The sequence below is a fragment of the Corvus moneduloides genome, chromosome 28 (genome assembly GCF_009650955.1).
Source record: "Corvus moneduloides isolate bCorMon1 chromosome 28, bCorMon1.pri, whole genome shotgun sequence".
Lineage (NCBI taxonomy): Eukaryota > Metazoa > Chordata > Aves > Passeriformes > Corvidae > Corvus > Corvus moneduloides.
The window spans coordinates 3,076,251-3,093,823 of record NC_045503.1 but is presented as its reverse complement, the minus strand read 5'-3'; the positions used below and the strand labels follow the sequence as shown (position 1 = coordinate 3,093,823).

Here is a 17,573-nt window from a genome sequence, read left to right as displayed (position 1 = left end):
CCCTGCACGACCCTGTGCTGCCCGCGCGGCTGTCCCTTCCCCACCCATCCTCGCATGAACCCGAATCTGCCTCCTCCTGCCCTCCTCCTCCTCCTCCCAAAGCAGCCCCGGCTGGCAGCAGGGGTACGGTGTGGGCTGTCTCACATGTGGCTCCTTTCATCTCTGCTCCCCAAACGCTCCCACAGCTCGGCCGGTACCCAACATCACCGCCAAGGTTCAGAGGAAACTGAGGCACCACCTTGAGCCCTGCCAGGCAAGGAGGGGAAGAAGAACTGTGGGGCCGTACCCCCATGGCACGTGCTGCCCCTGTCCTCCACAGATGTCCCCATCACCACGAGGACTGCTTCATCTGGCTCCTGAACAGTTCCCCTGGGCTGGGGAACTGCAGCTGGGCCAGCACTGCCAGGCTTTGCAGCTCTCCCAGGCTTTGTGGGGCTCCCAGCAGGACAGGGGAGGGCAGCAGAGAACCCAGGGCAAGGCAGGTCAGGTTTGGCCTTGCTCCTTGCTTGGTGTCCCCACAAAGAGATCACCCACCTGTCTGAAGGGGAGTCAGGATGCACCAGGGACCGTCACCCCGCTCCCCAGGCACAGCGCTGGGGGCACAGGGCTTTCTGCCACAGCCCAGGGTCCTCTCCAGCCCCAAGTGCCTTGTCCAGCTCCCGGCCACGCAGCTGAGCAATGTTTCACCCCGTGCACTGGCCCCAGCTGAGGTCATGTTTTCGGCAGGGCTGAGCCGGGCTCTTTCAGAGAGGGGCCCCGGCCGCAAGGCCCACGGGACCCTGCACCACCCCTCTGGCCCAGCAGCAGCCTCCTGGCTCTGAGTGGTGCCAGCACAGCACGAGCAGCTTGGTTTGGCGTGGGATGGGGCTGGACACAGCTCTGGTCCAGTGGGACATGGAGCAGCCTGGGTCCCACGACAGGGGGAGTGGGTGCAATGCCATGTGCCAGCATGGACAGAGAACTGTGTCACTGGCACTGCCACATCTCCATCCCTCCCTCCATCCCTCCAGCCAGCAGGCTGGCTCTCACCAAGGCATATCTTCCCTCCCTTCTCCCTTTACAGCCCTTTGCACCCTAGGGACAGGTCGGGAATGGGGACGGCCGGGTTTACCCCAGACGGCATTGGTGCCATCCACAGGTACAGGAGCCCTGCAGTCCCCAGCACCTCCAGAGAGCGTTTGGTGGGGACAGGAGCACCCAGCGTGGGACAGTGAAGGGTCCTGGGGGAAAGGACAGAGCCAGCAGCCCCTGGCCACCAGGCTCCCAGTGTGCTGCTGGCCCTGGCCCTGGCGCTGCTCCCGGCCCTGTCCTGGCTGGCGTGACCCAGGCTCACTCGGCCGCCTCGGAGCAGTTGCCCATGTAAGGGCAGAGGGCTGGGGAGCCAAACTTCCAACGGGATGTCCGTGAGCGAGCGGGTGGTGATGCACTCACGCACATGCTCCAGGATGCAAGAGGAGCTCGCAGAGGCCAGGAAGGGATTTTCCTTGGCTGCGAGTGGGGTTGCACAACCGCCGTCTCTGGCGGGGAAGGGGTCAGACCTTGCTCAGAGCAGCAGGCGCTGCTGCATCTGTAAGGGAGCAGCCAGGCTCCTGATGTGAGGCAGGAGGAGGCTGGAGGCCAGGAGGGAAGTGGGTCCCTGAGGCAAAGGGGGCTCAGAATCCTGATGAGGCTGCCCTGCTTCCAGGAAAACCATGCTGGGGGCTTTGCTTGCCACTACCCTGGCTGTGGCTAAAGCAACTTGCCTGTGGTGATGCCACAGGCAAGGGCCAAGGCTGGTTCTCAAGCAAAACTGGGGGCAAAATTCCACTGACCAGCCCCACGCACAGGGTGACACTGCCTCCCTGAACCCCACAGACACCCCATGGGGTGACTGAGCCCCAGCAGCACTCACGGAGCAAGTGGGGTGAGGAGCTGTCCCGGGATCTGCAGGAAAGCAGCCTGCAGCACCCGAAGGAGACAGAGGAGGCCCTGGGCCGGGGCTGGGGGCAGCAGGAGGCACTGGAGCAGGGACAAAGGAGCCTTTTGGAGCACAGTGAATGGTGGCCTCACATCTAACCTTTCCTCTGGGCACTGGTGCTACGCTGGATCAGGGCTGCAGCAGGATTTTGGGACAAGGTTCAGACCCAACCATTTTCCCCCCAAACTCCAGCTGCTGCATGCTGCTGCTGGGCTCCTTTAAGGAGGGAATCTCGCCTCTCTCATCAGTTCAGGCTAATTAAACTCTGCTAAACCAATTAGAGCTGCAATTTGCAACAAGACGTTCTATTGAGAAGAAGAGTCCAGGGTCAGGGCAGAGGTTTCATACCGCCGGCGTGGATCTGTGGGCAGGTGTTGGCCAGGGCCCTGGATGTTGCCATTTCCCTGTCGGAGCGAGGTGATCCTGGCCCCATTCCTCTCCTCACCGCAGTGGAATGCCCCAGTTTCTCTCATGCAAGCGGAGATGCTGCCAAACACCGCAGTGGGGAGAGGGGCTGCTGGTGGGAGCTCCACAGACCCAGCTCGGGCTTATCCATGAGCCCATGGGACCCCAGGAACCCTCGGGGACAGGCTCAGCTCAGCAGGGCCAGCACTAGAGCTCAGTGTGCACCCAGTGAAAGGGGACGGGATCGAGCCTCGGTCACATCCCTCGGAGCACGTGGCGAGTGGCCAGAGCAAGGCGTGAGCCGAGGGCACGGCCCCGGGGCTGCTGCCGGCAGCCTTGACCCTGGGGCGGGATTTTCTCCTGTGTCCTCGCGGCTCCAGCCCAGTGAATTGAGTCAGTGCTTGTTTGGGGAGAGAGTGTCGGGACTGCACCTTGATGGCCGCGCTCCACCCCCAGCGCTGACACGGAGCTTCGCCCCGCGCCCCGGGGCGGCAGCGTCACCGCTCCGTGCCTCAGTTTCCCCATCTGCTGAGGCGAGATAATGCTCCTCTGCTTGATCCTGCGCTATCTCCCAGGAAGGTTGCAGGGATTAGTTTGCTAATGCTTGCAAGGAGCTTTGAAGATGAAAAGCCGTGAACAAATGCCAAGAAGTGCTGAGCTGGATTCTCCTCGCCAAGTAATCGTTTCATGTTCCTGGGACACTTCCACTTCTGTGGATGAAGGAAGGCAGGGCGGGAGCGCCAGCATGCAGGGCGGGCTGGGAGGCTGACATACATTCCCAAGACCTGCCCCTCCAAATCTGATCACCCATTCTGTTTGATTCCTGATCAAACTCTGATCCCTCCTGCTGATGCTCAGACCCAGACCCCCTCCCATCGCTAGCACCCTGCAGGCCACAGGAAGCATCACCCTGGGGGGATTCACCCCTCAGAAATGTCCTCCCCCTCTCCAGTGCTTTGGGTGCCCTCAGCAAGAGCTGCACTTGCCCAACATCTCTTCTTTTCAAATCTTTGGTCTCAGTGCTGCCAGCTCTGCCCTGAACTGATGGGAGATGCTCTGGGCTCTGTCCATGCTGGGGAAATGCCAGTGCTTGGAGCCAGGAGGTGCAAGCAACATGGAGCGGGGACTGGGAAGGCTGGGATGCAGGAAAGCGGTGGCCAGAGCCAGCAGAGTCATCCTGTCCCATCCCACCCCGCAGGACCTTGCAGCCCAGCCTGGAGAAGCCACCTCTGACACCTCGTGTCCCTCTCAGCAAGGAGCAGCTGTCTCATGGCTCCAGCTCCACCTCTCCTGTCCACGCGTGCGGATTTCCAGCCGCCTTAGCGAGCTCCTTACGGACCCATCCCGTTGTCCACACGGCTGAGCCCGGTGGGGTCGGCCTGGCTGGGCTCGGCCACGCGTGACACAGGTTTTGTGTGTGTGTTTATGTGTGTGTGTGTGTGTAAACAAGCCGTGAGTCAGCGCTGGCGGCCGTGCGGGCTCCCAGCGCTAACGCTGCCTCCGCCGCGGTGAAGGGCAGGAGCAAAGCGAGCCTCGAGGGAAGAGCTGGCAGTGCCGTGGAACGTCGGGAAACCGTGTGGGGCTGAACTGGGTCCAGCAGAGCCGGGAGTCGGGAAAACCTCCCCGGTCATTAAAGTCTCCTGGCTCCTCGGCGAGGCTGGGGAGAGGCGCTGCCGGAGGAGGCAGAGCTGCACCGGGAAGGGCAGTGGCTGCTCCGCTGGTCTTTGCCCCCAGAGCAAGGTGCTGGTTATTGGGATGGGACAGACGGGCTGGTGGCTGCCCTGCTCCCCTACCAGCCAAGGGAGGACATGGACCGCGTTGGCACTACAATCCCAGCATCCCGGCCTCTCCAGCCTGGTGGCCCTGCAGACTCCCTGTTCTGTGGGCCACTAAAGAGCAGAGAGGCACCAGAGGTCACATCCTCCCTGGAGCCCCCATCTGCAACACAGCCCTGTCAGCCAAAGAGCCTCATTGCTTGGCCCAGGCTGGCAGTTGTTAGAAAAGCATGTTTTTCACATTAAAATTTCCCTTGAAGAACAATGGTTTAAACGAAGCATAAAAAAAAGAGCAAAGAATCCAAACAGAAAAAAAGAAAAAGGACAATTTTTGGTGGAGCCCAAGAGCAGCCCCTTGGGACCATGAACTTCCCCTGTGCCCATGAACTTCCCCTGTGCCCTGGCTGCTCCCAGGGGAAGGAGGGCCACTGGGACAACACAGCTGGGCCAGGGAAGGACCACCAAGATCCAGGGATCAGAGCCATGTAGGGCTGGGGACCACCCCCCACCAGCGTCCCACAGCCTGGTGGTGGTGAGGATGGGGCTCAGCCTGCACCGCTGCTCCCGGGTCACTGTGAGCTGCCAGATCACTGCCAGATGGGATCTGGACCCACAGCCTGGAGGTGTGAGGCTCCAGGAGATGAGGTGGGGGATGTAAATCTTCCGATCTGTCTGAGCAAATTCAAAGGAGACCGATTCAAATCCGCCGTGACACGACTGGCTCGGGGCGGGTAGACAATCCCTGCAGTGTCTGTAAGGAATCTCGCCGCTTTCCTTTGAGTGGCCTCCAATTTATTAATTAAAATAGGCAATTATATATGATGTGGGGTGGAGGGGAGCAGGGAGACCAGCTGCACCAGTTATTCTCACTTGGCAGGAATTGCTCTGGAAGCTGCTCTGGCTCCAGGAGGTGCTTGTGCTTCCCAGAGCTCAAGGCAGAGCCTGGGATGAGCCCATGCCTGGAGCTGCCCCTGTGCCTCCAACACCTGGGCAGTGTGGGGGCTTCAGCTCCAGTCACCACTTTGTTTAGGAACACAGGGTCCAGAGGCCAGGAGAAATCCCTGTGAGCCCCTGTCTGGAGTCCCAGAGAGGCACATGTCCCCTCCACTTCTCAGCCCTGGTGGGATGGTGACTCTGAGCTGCTGGAGGTGATGCCTTAAGAGGCCTCCTAGAAACAGAGACTAGACAGGAGTAAAGGAATAAAGGTAAGTATTTATTTGAAAGGCCTTCAAAGGTATCCCTGGGGAGCCAGAGGCTACTGCCAACACTGACCCCAAGACTGACGGCAGGTCACGAGTTCTTCACACTTTTACAGGTTTGGTTCATTTGCATATCAGGGTTAATTCTCCAATTAAAGCTTCAGTTTAATGATGTAATTTCCCCTCCACTTGCCCCTCTTAGAGGCTCTTTGGTTTATACTTTTTTGGCCTAGGATGGTCTGGGTGTCCTTGGAGAGCAGGCCTGGAGAGGCTTTGTTGTGTCTACCAAGCACGAGAGAGCAGAAATTAACAGACTACAAGAAACTTCAGAGTCATACACCAGGCAGTACAGGATTTGAAAAATATAAAAGTTAAAACCTAAGCCATCAGAGGAGCCTCCCACCATGTGCCATCCCCTCAGACAAGGGGAGCCCTGGGATATTTTCTGCTGCCTTTCCCAAGCAGGGTGGCCGATTTGGGAGCGGGCTCTGTCTAAGGATGACTCGATCCCACCTGGGGAGGTGTCACCTCCTCGTCAGCCCTCTTGGGTGAGGGTGCAGTTTGCCTTTCTGCAGCACCGTGGGAAAATCCTTCCCTGGGTGACTCAAATTTGCTCCTGACCAGACGCAGCTTCCTTGGAGGCAGCAGAAGGCAGAAGGGGGACAGCCAGACACAGAACCCCCAATCCTGGGGTGCCTGAGCAGCATCAGAAACAGGGTCCACCTGCCATGGGATACTCATGCCCTCTGTGGGGAGGAATCGTGGCTGGGGCTGAAGTCAGGGCTGGGGCTGTCTGGGAGCCTCAAGCCCCGGAGAAGGGCGATCCCCTCTCCACGGTCAGCACCAGCAATGAGGGACGGGCAGAGGACTTTGGCTGTAGTTCATGGGCAGAGGCTGCAGTCCTGGCATGGAGCTTTCTCCCCATGGAAGCAGGCCCCAACAGCCGAGGGGGCTCTTGGAGAACCCTTCCCACTGCTGTGTGCCAGCAGCGCTGGGGCCGCTCTGCTGCCCTTATCTCCATGTGCATCCATATCTGCTGCCATTTGCATCCCAACGAATGTTGCCACGTTCAGCTTCCACAGCTCCTGCGTCAGGGAATTCCAGAGGGACAAAGTCAGTGGAGCCGGATCCTTCCCCCCCCTTCAACCCACAGGCACCCGGCACTCATTTGATCAAGTGGCAACTTGTCCTCCGACCGTGAAACAGGGCACTGGAAGAATCGCGGGGAAGGAGCTTCCCTTGGGGTGTGAAATGCTCCATCCGGAGCCGCGGGCTCTGCGCTGGGGCTCCGGGCTCTGTCTGGCTCCCGGCTGGGCCACGACGCACTGTCTGGACCCACCTCTTGAATAAAAGGGTTACGGGAGCAGCAGTTTCCTCATCACCTGTAAATAAATGCCAACGTGCCTTATCAGCGGCCGGGATCATCGATCAGCCACTGAACTCTGCCAATCTATCCCGCAGCTGCAGTTCCCACAGCACGACCGAGCCCTCTCCCAGCCCCTGACCGGTGACCCAGCCCTCAAGCGCTGTGTCCCACCAGTGTCCAGCTTACGGCACCTCACTCCATCCCTGTCCCTGTCCCCCCGCAGCGCGGGGAGCAGAGAGAGACCTGCCGAGCTTTCCACGGCTCCTGAGCTGCTCCACAAATCCCTCCCCGGCTCCATCACCCGGCGAAGCTGGAGCAGCAAATCCTGGGCTGAAGATGCCACCTGCTGGGAGCGGGGCTGGTGGCGCGGGCTCGAACCCCAAAACCCCACAGCCCCACCATGCAGAACCCTTAAAATCCCACAGTCCTGCCACCCCAACCCCGCCGCGCATCCTCACCACCCCCCTTCCCCAAAACCTCACAACCGCACTGCGTGGATACCTCAAAAACCTCCCCGGCCACACCACCCCAAAATCCTGGCTCGGCAGTGCCACACAATGAGGCTTGGAGTCCCGGTGAGGGCCAGGCAGAGCCTCTGCTCTCTCAAAAGCTGCAGCCCGGGGAAAACGCTGGCCCTGAACGGAGCCTCAGGTGGGATTCCCAGGGCCTAAAAATCGAGATTCCACCTCTCACCCCCAAAAATCTCCCCAGCACCCTCCAGCATCCAAGGGGCAAGGTCTGGGAGAAACACCGACCCTGAAAGGGTTCTGCCAAAACAGAACATTCCAGTTCCTTTGTGGCTACTGAAATCTGAAGCACCTCCTGGGATTTGCACTGGGAATACCCATTTTTCCTCGTTTCGGGGGACTCAACCTCTCCCCAGCTCATTTTTTCCTCCTCTTTTAATAAATAAATAAATAAATAAGTCAGCTTTTGGGCTGATATTTTAAAGCTCGGGGGCTGAGAGGAGGGATCAGGAGCCCGGGGGCGGAGGGGAGAAGGAGGGATTGGGGGGGGGGGGGGGGGCTTCCCGGAATCTGGGGATCCCGGAATGGGACGGGGGTCCCAGGACCGGGGGATCCAGTCCCGCTCTTCCCGGCCACGCCCCCTCGCCTTATATGGCAAAGGCCCGCCCCCTACCGAGCCCCGCCCCTAAGCCCTCCTCGCCTTCCGCGTTTGCGCCGCGCGCTGTTTCCTGTCCCCCCTCGGCCGCCGTCGGCGCCGCGGCGCGCGCGGGGGGGCGGGGCCGGCGGGTAGGGAAGATGGCGGAGGCGTCGCCGCAGCCGGGCCGGTTCTTCTGCCACTGCTGCTCGGCCGAGATCGCCCCGCGCCTGCCCGTGAGCGGGGGACCAGGGAGGGTCGCCGGGGGGGGAAGCCGGGAGCGCGGGCAAGGTCTGGCAGGGGCCCCGAGGGGGCGGGCACGTGGGGGCGAGGCCTGAGGGGCCCAGGGGGCCTGAGCGGCGGGGAGGCGGGGGGTGCCCTGTGGGGCTCCACCTATGGCACCGGGGCTCGGGGGCGTTGAGAGGGGCTGGGTGGGGTCCGTAGCGAGGGAACGGGACTGCGGCGACGAGGGGACAGGGTCTGCGGAGGGAATGGGCCAGCCTGGCCGAGGGGCAGCAGCTGGGCGAGCGGCGGCGGGGGCGGCGCGGCAGGAGGGGCCCTCGGCCCGGGTGGGGGGGGTCCCGCAGCGGTTCGAGCGCTCCGGCCGCCCCGCGGAGAACGGCTGGGCCCCGCCGGAGAGCCGGTCTGGGGCGGGAGTCCGTCCGGCAGCAGCCCCGGGGTCCAGCTCTGACACCCGCAGCCCGGGCAGCCGGACCCCATCCGGTGCCGAGGGAAGCGCCGCGGGGTGGTGGGGGGTTTCTCGGTCGTGTCTCAGGAGGGTTTAATGAACGCGAGAAAAGCCGCGCGGTGGTGGTGGCTGGGTGCACGGGTAACACGTAGGCAGAAATGCTGTGTAGGCATCTGGGCAGGTGCTTTAATCACACCCCAAAATCCGGCGTGTGCGATGCTTGTCCTGGTGTGGATGGCAAAGGAGTGTGGGCTGTTGGGGAGGATCTGGTGGATCACTTACTCCCCTGCAAGGCTTGCTGAGATGTTAAATGTGGTTTGGAGAGCTCTGCTGGTCTTTTTGTCTTGACAATTTTCACAGCATGTTGTCCCAAAAGTCATTGCTGGTCGCTGGCACTCAACTTGAAAAGCCTCCAAGGGCGAAGCAGAGCTGTCCCTGCCGGGGGTGGTTGGTTTGTGACGTGTGATTTGTCCTTTTGCCCTCTTGTTCGGGCCAGGGTGGGCCGTGCTGGGGGCTCCCAGCTCGTGTATAAAAGTGAGGACAAACCCCTGACCGTGCTCCTGCTGAGCACACGTGGGTTGTTGGGCAGGAGCCAGGAGGTAACCTAGAATATCTGTTGCTTATTTCTGTTCAAACACCCCGTGCTGGGCCGTGCTCACATCTGGTTTTGTGCACTTGGCTGGGCACACCTGGCTGTGCCAGCTGGGCACCCTTGGCCAGACTGGGCCAGGCAGGGAGCGGGTCCTGTGTTTGGGGGCTCAGGGCTGGGTAGCTGTGAGTTCATGAACTTGTTTTGGGGATCCAGGTTCACTCGGGTTTCACTCAGGTTTCACTCACCATCTGCAGACGCAGTGAGCAGAGCTGCCAAAGGAGGGACTCAAACAGCCCGAGAAACAACAAACTTTGACATTTGTGCTGTTCCAGCTGCAGAGGAATGTGCTGATCCCCGTGCTGAGAGCTGGCTGTGAGCGCACAGACACACACACAAAACACACAGCAGCTCCCTGGAGCGGGCAGCTGAGAGGAGCAGGGTGCTCAGGCCACGGTCATTCACCCCCATGCCACGTGTGTCCCCACCAGTTTGTGCTGGTGGGAAGCAAAGCAAAAAAGCATGGGTTTTGTGGGCTGTGGTTCCCTGTGCTCACAGAGGAGACCCTGAGCTCAAACCTGCTGTCAGTGGTGCAGAGACAGTTGTTTCACAGTGGCAGATGGGGAGTCCTGTGTGGGAGAGGGAGCAGCCACCTCTCCCAGTCTGTTCCTGGGCCTCAGAGCTCCCCTATCTCCCTTGGCAGACAGGGCATATGCAGTGGCTCCAGGCTGTGCTCCTTCCCTCGGGCCTTATCGGGGTCAGCTGCAGGGGCCAGAGGAGCGACCCCAAGGGCCTTATCAGCGGCCTCAACTCCTTGGGGGAATCCCTCAGTCTGGCTAAGGGCTGTGCCAATCCCAACGCAGCAGCAAAAGGAAGTGGCATTATTTTTAGAAGCTCTTAAATGCCTTCTGTGCTGAGCCCAGCTCTGCCAGCACAGGGATTTGGGGTGGCGTGTGCCCGCTCTGGGGCAGGGGATGGGGTTGGCTCAGCGGTGCTGCTGCTTCTCAAGGACTGAGAAGTGAAGCAGTTCCCTTTCAGGGTCTCCAGCATTCTGGGCTACTCTGCCCAGGACAGGGTGGTTGTAGAGGGTAAATTCCTCACTAAGCCCAGGAATCATGAGGAAGGGGCTGTCAGAGGCGCTGCACACTCAGCCTGTCTGTCCTGACACGCTCTGTAGTCAGTGCTCAGGGGACTGGGGTGGCCGCAGGTCTCTGTGGTGAGCTCTGGGTGTGGGAGTGTGAGGTCCTGGCTGCAGAATGACCCCCTGTGTGCTGTGAACTCCAGGCTGTGTTAGTCACAGGGACTGTTCAGCCTCCCTGAGCACCACGACCTTGCTGAGTCCCTGCTGCCATTCCCCCCTTGTTTTCTGCTCCCCAAAACACACAGCTGTGCCAAAGTTTGAGCACTGCTGCGCAGGGAGAGTTGGGGGTTTCACTTTCACTTCACTGGAACTGCATCAGCTGCTACCTAATGCTGTGTCTGTACTGGGGATTAATCAGCATCACCCTCATCATTCTTAAGCAGAGCTCTCACAGGCTCAGGCCGGGCTCTGGCCTCACTGGCTCAGGAAGGCAGATGTTGGGGTTTGGGGTCTCTCTGGCTCTGGGACCGTGGCATGTGCTGGGGATGGCAGACTGTAGGACCCTTCCACCCCATCACACCCTGCAGCTCTGAGGTACCACTTCCTTCTCTCACCCGGTGTGTCTTCTCCTACAGGACTACATCTGCCCACGGTGTGAGTCTGGTTTTATTGAAGAGCTTCCCGAGGAGCCGAGGTAATGTGCTGCCCCAGGGGCTGCTGCTCAAGTGAGCCCAGGTTGCTTTGCTCTCTTCCTAGTTCAAAGGCAATGTTTGATATAAAATGCACTGTTTCTATTGCTTCTGCCCAAGCTTTGGCTCATCTTTCCTCACTTTTGGAATGCAGTGCTTTGTTGGCAGAGTTAGCATCTGCAGGCCAATCTGCCATGGGAATGCTGAGTGTCCTCCTGAGCGTTCGACATCTCTGCTGAGGGGTGGGGTGGGAATGGTTTGATTTAAAACAAACATAAAGAAGTGGTAGGGAGGCTTTTTGCATGGTATGTGGTAGCTCTGACCTGATCTGAGTCATCAGGGCAGAGATAACCCCAGAGAGAAGGATCTGGGAATGGGGAGTGCACGAACACCTCAGTGTGAGTAGTGACTGTGTTGGGAATGAACAGCAAAATGTTGTGGCTGAGACTTTGGACTCTGCCCTGGAGCAGCGAGGTCTGCGTTTCTGTGCTGCACTGCTGCTGGTGGCAGAAGCAGCAGGAATGTCTTAAAATGTTTCAGTCGTGTTTGTGGGGGTCCCAGCTGTGACCAGCTCCAGGACGGGCCGTGGGCAGTGCAGGGGCCGAGGGGCACTGGGTGCTGCTGCCTGCTGATTGTGGTGGTCTGTGTGGCCTGGGGCTTATGCACTGACCAGGTGACGTTTGGTTTGACCACACCAACCCTGGAGCCTGAAAATCTGTCCTGGCTGATCCTGACTGTTTTGGTGATTCCCTGTAGCCTTGGGAGAGTCACGTAGTTGCCAAATCTCAGCGGTTTCGGTACTGTGAATGCAAAGCTTGGTTCTGAGCAGGAAATGTTCCTGCAGCTCTGAAAGCAGAAGTCTGACAACATTTAGAGTTTTCTCAATATCCTGAGCTGTTGGGTCATGTGCCTCTGCAGTAGAGAAGTTTCTTTGATTCAAGATTAGACTTCTGTGTCTTGGGGTCACAGCGATCAGCGTTTGTGCCTTAAGTCTTCCTGATGCTCCAGAGGATTAGCTGGTGTGTTTGACATGGATTGTGGGGGAAATCCTCGCTTGACATCATGGTTCAGGCACTTCTCTGCAGTCTCATGAGATCTAACAGAGGGAGAAATGGGTGAGGATGTGGGAAAATGAAAGGTTTGGGAGGGAAAATTGATGCGGGCAATCAGAAAATCAGCAGCTGAGGGAGGACCAGCTTCTGTTGAGCTGCCTCTGCCCTGGGGTGGGAGGGGAGTGGGACAGAAAAGCCTTGGAAGCTGCTATGAGAAGATTACCAGTGCTCTTCATTCCCCACAGGAACGCTGACAATGAGACCAGCTCCTCTACATCAGCCACTGATCAGAGCAGGCATCCTTTTGAGGTGAGCAAGTCCTTTCTCTCTTCCAACACCTTCTGCTTTGCTGTTGGATTGAGTATTTTTCCAATAGTGCATTGTTTAAACATTCCTCAGATCATGACAGAATTTGGAAAGGAGGAATTAATATCCTCCATATGCTGCTCCTGAAATCTCCGCATACCATATTTTTGCTGCGTGTGTTACGTAGGACCATCACTCGTAGCTGATTCCCGTCGTGAGGGGGCTCAGCAGGATTTGGAGAGCAGGATTTGGATGTGTTGCTATGCAGTAGCCTCAGCTCGGAAGCAGCAGTGACACACCAAAGAGAAACTAGGGACCTGTGATTATTTCTGCCTTCTTGTGCAGTTCCCGTGTCTGTTCCTCACTGAGCTGCTGCCGAGGGCACTGGTCCCAGTGTCACTCCAGGCCTGTGGGTCACTGTGGGTGGCTTCTGGGACCCCGTGGGAGCTGAGGGCTGTTCATCCTCTTGTCACAGTCTGTTCTCTGCATTCCCTCCCTCCCAGAATGTGGATCAGCACTTGTTCACCTTGCCGCAGGGCTACGGCCAGTTTGCTTTCGGGTTCTTTGACGACAGCTTTGAGTTTCCCTTCGGGTCCAACGTGCAGCCGGAAGACAACCGGGACTCGGAGAACCGGCGGGAGCGCGAGCACCAGTCCCGGCACCGCTACGGCGCCAGGCAGCCCCGTGCCCGCCTGGCCACGCGCCGAGCCTCGGGCAGGCACGAGGGTGTCCCCACGTTGGAAGGGTGAGAACCACTCTGGGGCCTGGGGAAGGAATCCTATTGTTCCTCACCTTTTCTCTTGGCTTTAGGGAGCAGCATCCCAGAGCTCCGCAGCGCTGCTGTGGATGCCGTCTGTGTCCCGCCTGAGCCTGTTGGCAGCTGCTGCTTGGGGTCTGTTGGGGCTGTGTCACCTGAGCAGGGATGTGGACTGTGGCTGGGAGTTTGTCCTGTAGTGGGAAAATATTCCCGGGTCGTTGCCAGCTGTTGACAAAATGTTGTACTTGCTATGAGGGGAAGCAGAAGAAAACACTGGACAGTGTTTGTGTAAGTGGATCCTGGGAGCCACTTGCCATCATGTCAGGAATTGTCCCCTTACAAACCAAATACTGAAACTTTATCACTGGCTGATCACTCCATAAGCTTCAATTGCTGTTGGGTATTTTTAATGTCTCCCAACAATGTGACAGTATTCAGCTTATTCAGCCTCTCCCTCCATGTTGGGGTGCTGGGCTGGGAGCCAGCAAACTTTAATTCTTACACGATCCTGGTTTTCTTGTCTTTCAGAATTATCCAACAGCTGGTCAATGGAATTATTGCACCGACCACAATTCCAAACCTAGGCCTGGGCCCTTGGTGAGTTGGAGGATGTGCTGCTCTCTCTGACAGTGTCTCATTGATGCTTCAGGATGAACTCACTTGCTGTCCTTGCTCTTCAGGGGAGTCCTGCACTCAAATCCGATGGACTATGCCTGGGGTGCTAACGGCCTGGATGCAATTATCACACAGGTAAAACTGGGGTTTACCAAAGTCTCCATCCTCCTGTGTGGTGCTGCAGGAGGGGCAGCACCTGTGGTGGTGCAGGGAACAAGGGGCTGTAGGGGCAGGAGTGGCAAAGGGTCCGTATTGTGGGGTCCAAGTGCCCTGGCTCAGGAAACGAGTGCATTCTGTGTGCTGCTGAGCTCACCTCTCTCTTCTGCCTGCCTGGCCGGTTGTTTTTCCAGTTACTGAATCAGTTTGAAAACACTGGACCGCCGCCAGCGGACAAAGAGAAGATCCAGGCCCTCCCCACCATACAGATCACACAGGAGCACGTAGGTACGTGTCTGCTCCAGGGAGTTGTGCACAGAGTGCTCCCTGGAAGCTCTGTGTAATGTTTTTCTTGGGACTTGAATTTTGTCTGCTTGTACCTTTGAGGCATAAAACATTTCAAAGTGGGCAGAGAGCTGAAGGGGCTCTGTTACACTCACACACAAAAAAAGAGCAGTGTAGGCTGGATGGATTTGCCCCGGGGAGGTTGTGGGAAGTTCAGTGTGGATAGAGATGGAAAAGCAGAAGGGAAGGGAAGGATGAGGCATACCCGGGGCAGGGGGAGGTGGGATGATGGTGTGGGGACTGCAGAGCACCGAGCTTTCCTCCTGACAAGGATGGAGTAGTGGTGGGGATGGGTCCTAAGTCGGGGGCTTTGCGCGTTGTTCTCTCCCCCTTTGCTCAGCTGGGCTTGGCTTTCCCTGTGCGATGCAGATTCCGGGTTGGAGTGCCCTGTGTGTAAGGAAGACTACACAGTCGGGGAGAACGTGCGGCAGTTACCGTGCAATCACCTGTTCCACGACGGCTGCATCGTCCCATGGCTGGAGCAGGTGAGTGCGGGGCAGTGCCTGGGGCGTGCAGCACTGGGGGCTTTGTCTGATCCTGCTCCCCTCTGTAAATATTTTCCTACCTCCATGATAAGGCCTGAGCACGAGCAGCCTTTTGTCAGAGGATGGAGTGTCATCCCAGCCCATTCCTCGAGTGCTGCTCCCCTATTGTGTTTCTAATCCCGTTTCCCATATTTCTTGTTTTGTTTTTTGTCTGCTCCCCAAAGCATGACACGTGTCCCGTCTGCCGGAAAAGTTTAAGTGGACAAAACACTGCCACAAACCCCCCAGGACTCACAGGGATGAACTTCTCGTCATCCTCCTCCTCCTCCTCTTCCTCCAGCTCACCAAGTAATGAAAACTCATCGAACAACTCATGAATCTTAACGTACCCTCTGTCCCCGGGGCCCTTCCACTGTTCCCCCTCCCTCCCTGGCCACCGCGAGCAGCCAAAGGGGCTTCCAGAGCAGAGCAAGGGGAGGGGACGAGGCAGGAGCAGTGCCCCCAGAATTTCCTTTTGATTTCTGAAGACACGGAGACTCTGGGTCCTTCAGAGATGAGAAGCCTCAAGTTCTGTGATGAAAAAGGGGGGAAAGAGCTCTGTCTGTCAATAAAAACATCCTCTTTGCGTGGACTTTACCCATTGCAGTGCGAGGCTGCTGCGCTCCCCGGCTGGGAACCCCGAGGTGCTGAGCGAGTGGTTGAATCCCGAATGGAAAGGTTGTTTGTATGGGTTTGAATCTGAGATCCCTTTCTTTTATTTCTTTTGCTCCTCTTCCCCTTGGATACTATCTTTTCTGCTTTGGAGATTGAAGTCTAAAATGGAAACATAAGGATACTGCCTCCCCCCCCAGGATCGCCGTCTGGGGAGGACCAATAGCTGTCACTGAAACAGGAACTCTCAAGTAGACCCTGGGATCCTTCCCTGTCCCATCTCGAGTCCCATTTATTTCTCTTTATAACCTCGCCCGCTGATACTCAACACTGAAAGGGGTTTTTATAATCTTAAATTATTACTGTTGTCAATAAATGGACATTTCAGCTCTGCGAGCCTTTATGCATGATTTGAGGAAAGCTACAGGGTAAGCTCTGAGGCCACCAAGCTATCCTGCCTCCCCTGGGCAGGCTGGGCCTCTCTGAGCCTTCCTGCGTGCTGGGAGCTCCAGTGAGAGCCACTGCCAACCTGTGGATCACTTCACAGGTAGCCAAGGATCGCAGCTGGAAGCATCCTCGCCTGGTCTTTTCTATTTTTTACACCTTCTTCCCCTTACAGTCCTGCCCCCCTCGCAGCCGGGGCAGGCTGTTCTGCTGGGCCAACACGGGACTGGGTGTGCAGCAGAATGAGGACCAGCAAATCTCATCGTGACCGAGTAATTACCAGGAAAACAACGTTTTGGAGAAAAAAAAATGTATTGCAAAGCTACTTAAAATAGAGCTGATTAAAACGAGGAGAGAGAGACAAATATCCAGGTATGTTTGTGACTCAGTTTCTGTGACCGAGCTGGAGCTCAGAGAATGACAAGAATGTCACCAGAGCAGGCACTAATTCCCTGCCATGTCCCTGCTTCCCAGGCCCCAAGGCACAAGAGGAGGAGCTCTCACCATCCATCACTGGCACCCCCCTTCCCCTCACAGGGACTTGGGGTGGTGAGGAGGTCTCCTAAAGGCCCCGGCGGTCCCTGGTGGTGCCACATGTTGCAACTGTGCTGTGGCAGAGGCCAGAGCAGACAAGGGAGAAGCTGCCCCCATGGGAGCTCCCAGGGAAGTGGGCAGAGGGTTTGGCAGTTTGGGGGGGTTCCCTGCCTCTCTCTCGGCTTTTGGGGCCCTGGGAGTGGGCTGGGGCTGCTGGGGAAGGCACTGCCTCAGCAGAGTTTGGGCGTCTCTTCTAAAGCAGCATCACCCCAGGACCTGGCCCTTCCATGAGCTTCCTGAGAAGAGATGAGCCTTCCATAGGAGGGGGAAGGATGGTTTGGCCTTTCTTGAGCCATTTCAGAATGCAAGAAGTTGGTTTGTTGGAGAAAGTGTCACCAGCTGTGCCGTGGCCAGGGGCTGGCAGGGAGCGACTTGCCCGGACTGTTTTTCCTCCTTGGCTTGGCCGGGCAGCGTGGCGGCGCCTTTCATCTCACAGGAGGGTTTATCTCGGGACTGGTGTGTCGGGGTTAATGGCTCATCCTCTGCCAGGGGTTGAGCCAGAAGCCTGGGCTGGTGAGGTGGGTGGCAGCAAGAAGGTCCTGGCTGAACCTGCGTCTGTCCATCAGCTGACCTGACACTGAGGGAAGGCTTTGCTGTTTAGTCACCAAAATGAGAGACCTGGAAAAACCTTCCCTCTCCCGCTGTGTTTCAGCTGTGACAGGGGGTTCCTGGCTCCCCTGGGTGCTCAGGGATGATGTCTCATGTGTGAGCAGTGCTCAGATGGGTTTCAAGTGGGCTGAGCAAAGTCCCGGGTGGGTGCATGGCAGCTGTTGCCCACCTGGCAGGGGCTCACCACAGTCGCCATATGGTTAATACAGTGACTGTTCCCTCTCAGACTCGTTTGGAGCTGGTTGGGTCAGAAATGGAACGAGTTTGGTGGTTTTTGCTGGGGCCATTGCTGTGTCTGACGTGACAGTGACCGGGCTGCTGGGCCTGGCCACAGCGGGCGTGAGGTGGCACAGGGATGTACCCTGACCAGGAGCCTGAGGTGCAGGTGCTATTCCTGGCCATGCTGCCCTCCAGGTGAGGGGCTGGTACTCACCACTGGCTTCTGTCTCGGCCCCAGTTTTGTTGGGGATGATGGCACGGAGCTGGGCTGCAGAACTGACTGGCACTGGCTGTGGCCAGGGGCAGCCCCAGATCTGTGTCTGCCCGAGGATCCAGGCTGGCTCCTGCTCCTCCTGGTCCCTCCTTTGTACTACTGAACCACCATTGCTGTTTTCCTGCAGGGTGGGTGGGGGTCGATGAAAAGCTGGATGTGGCAAAGGACCAGCTGGGCTCCCTGCCAATGGCAGCAAGGATGACACTGGTGGCTGCA

The 17,573-nt window shown here is 58.0% G+C and overlaps 1 protein-coding gene across 1 annotated transcript; it reads left to right on the top strand.

Annotated features, from left to right (window-relative positions):
• The first annotated feature begins 7,923 nt into the window (after positions 1 to 7,923).
• Positions 7,924 to 16,028, top strand: RNF126 (ring finger protein 126). The gene is made up of 9 exons (XM_032092942.1): positions 7,924 to 8,039; positions 10,797 to 10,855; positions 12,148 to 12,211; positions 12,712 to 12,953; positions 13,494 to 13,562; positions 13,646 to 13,715; positions 13,931 to 14,024; positions 14,451 to 14,566; positions 14,791 to 16,028. The coding sequence occupies exons 1-9, from the start codon at positions 7,965 to 7,967 to the stop codon at positions 14,941 to 14,943; spliced, it is 942 nt and encodes a 313-aa protein (XP_031948833.1). The 5' UTR covers positions 7,924 to 7,964; the 3' UTR covers positions 14,944 to 16,028.
• The last annotated feature ends 1,545 nt before the right edge of the window (positions 16,029 to 17,573 follow it).

What these genes read in the sequence shown, in the direction of transcription:
- RNF126 (XM_032092942.1), top strand. Translation starts at nt 7,965, where the DNA reads ATGGCGGAGGCGTCGCCGCAGCCGGGCCGGTTCTTCTGCCACTGCTGC. An exon ending in AGATCGCCCCGCGCCTGCCC is followed by an intron (nt 8,040 to 10,796) that starts GTGAGCGGGGGA and finishes CTTCTCCTACAG; the next exon opens with GACTACATCTGCCCACGGTG. An exon ending in GGTGTCCCCACGTTGGAAGG is followed by an intron (nt 12,954 to 13,493) that starts GTGAGAACCACT and finishes CTTGTCTTTCAG; the next exon opens with AATTATCCAACAGCTGGTCA.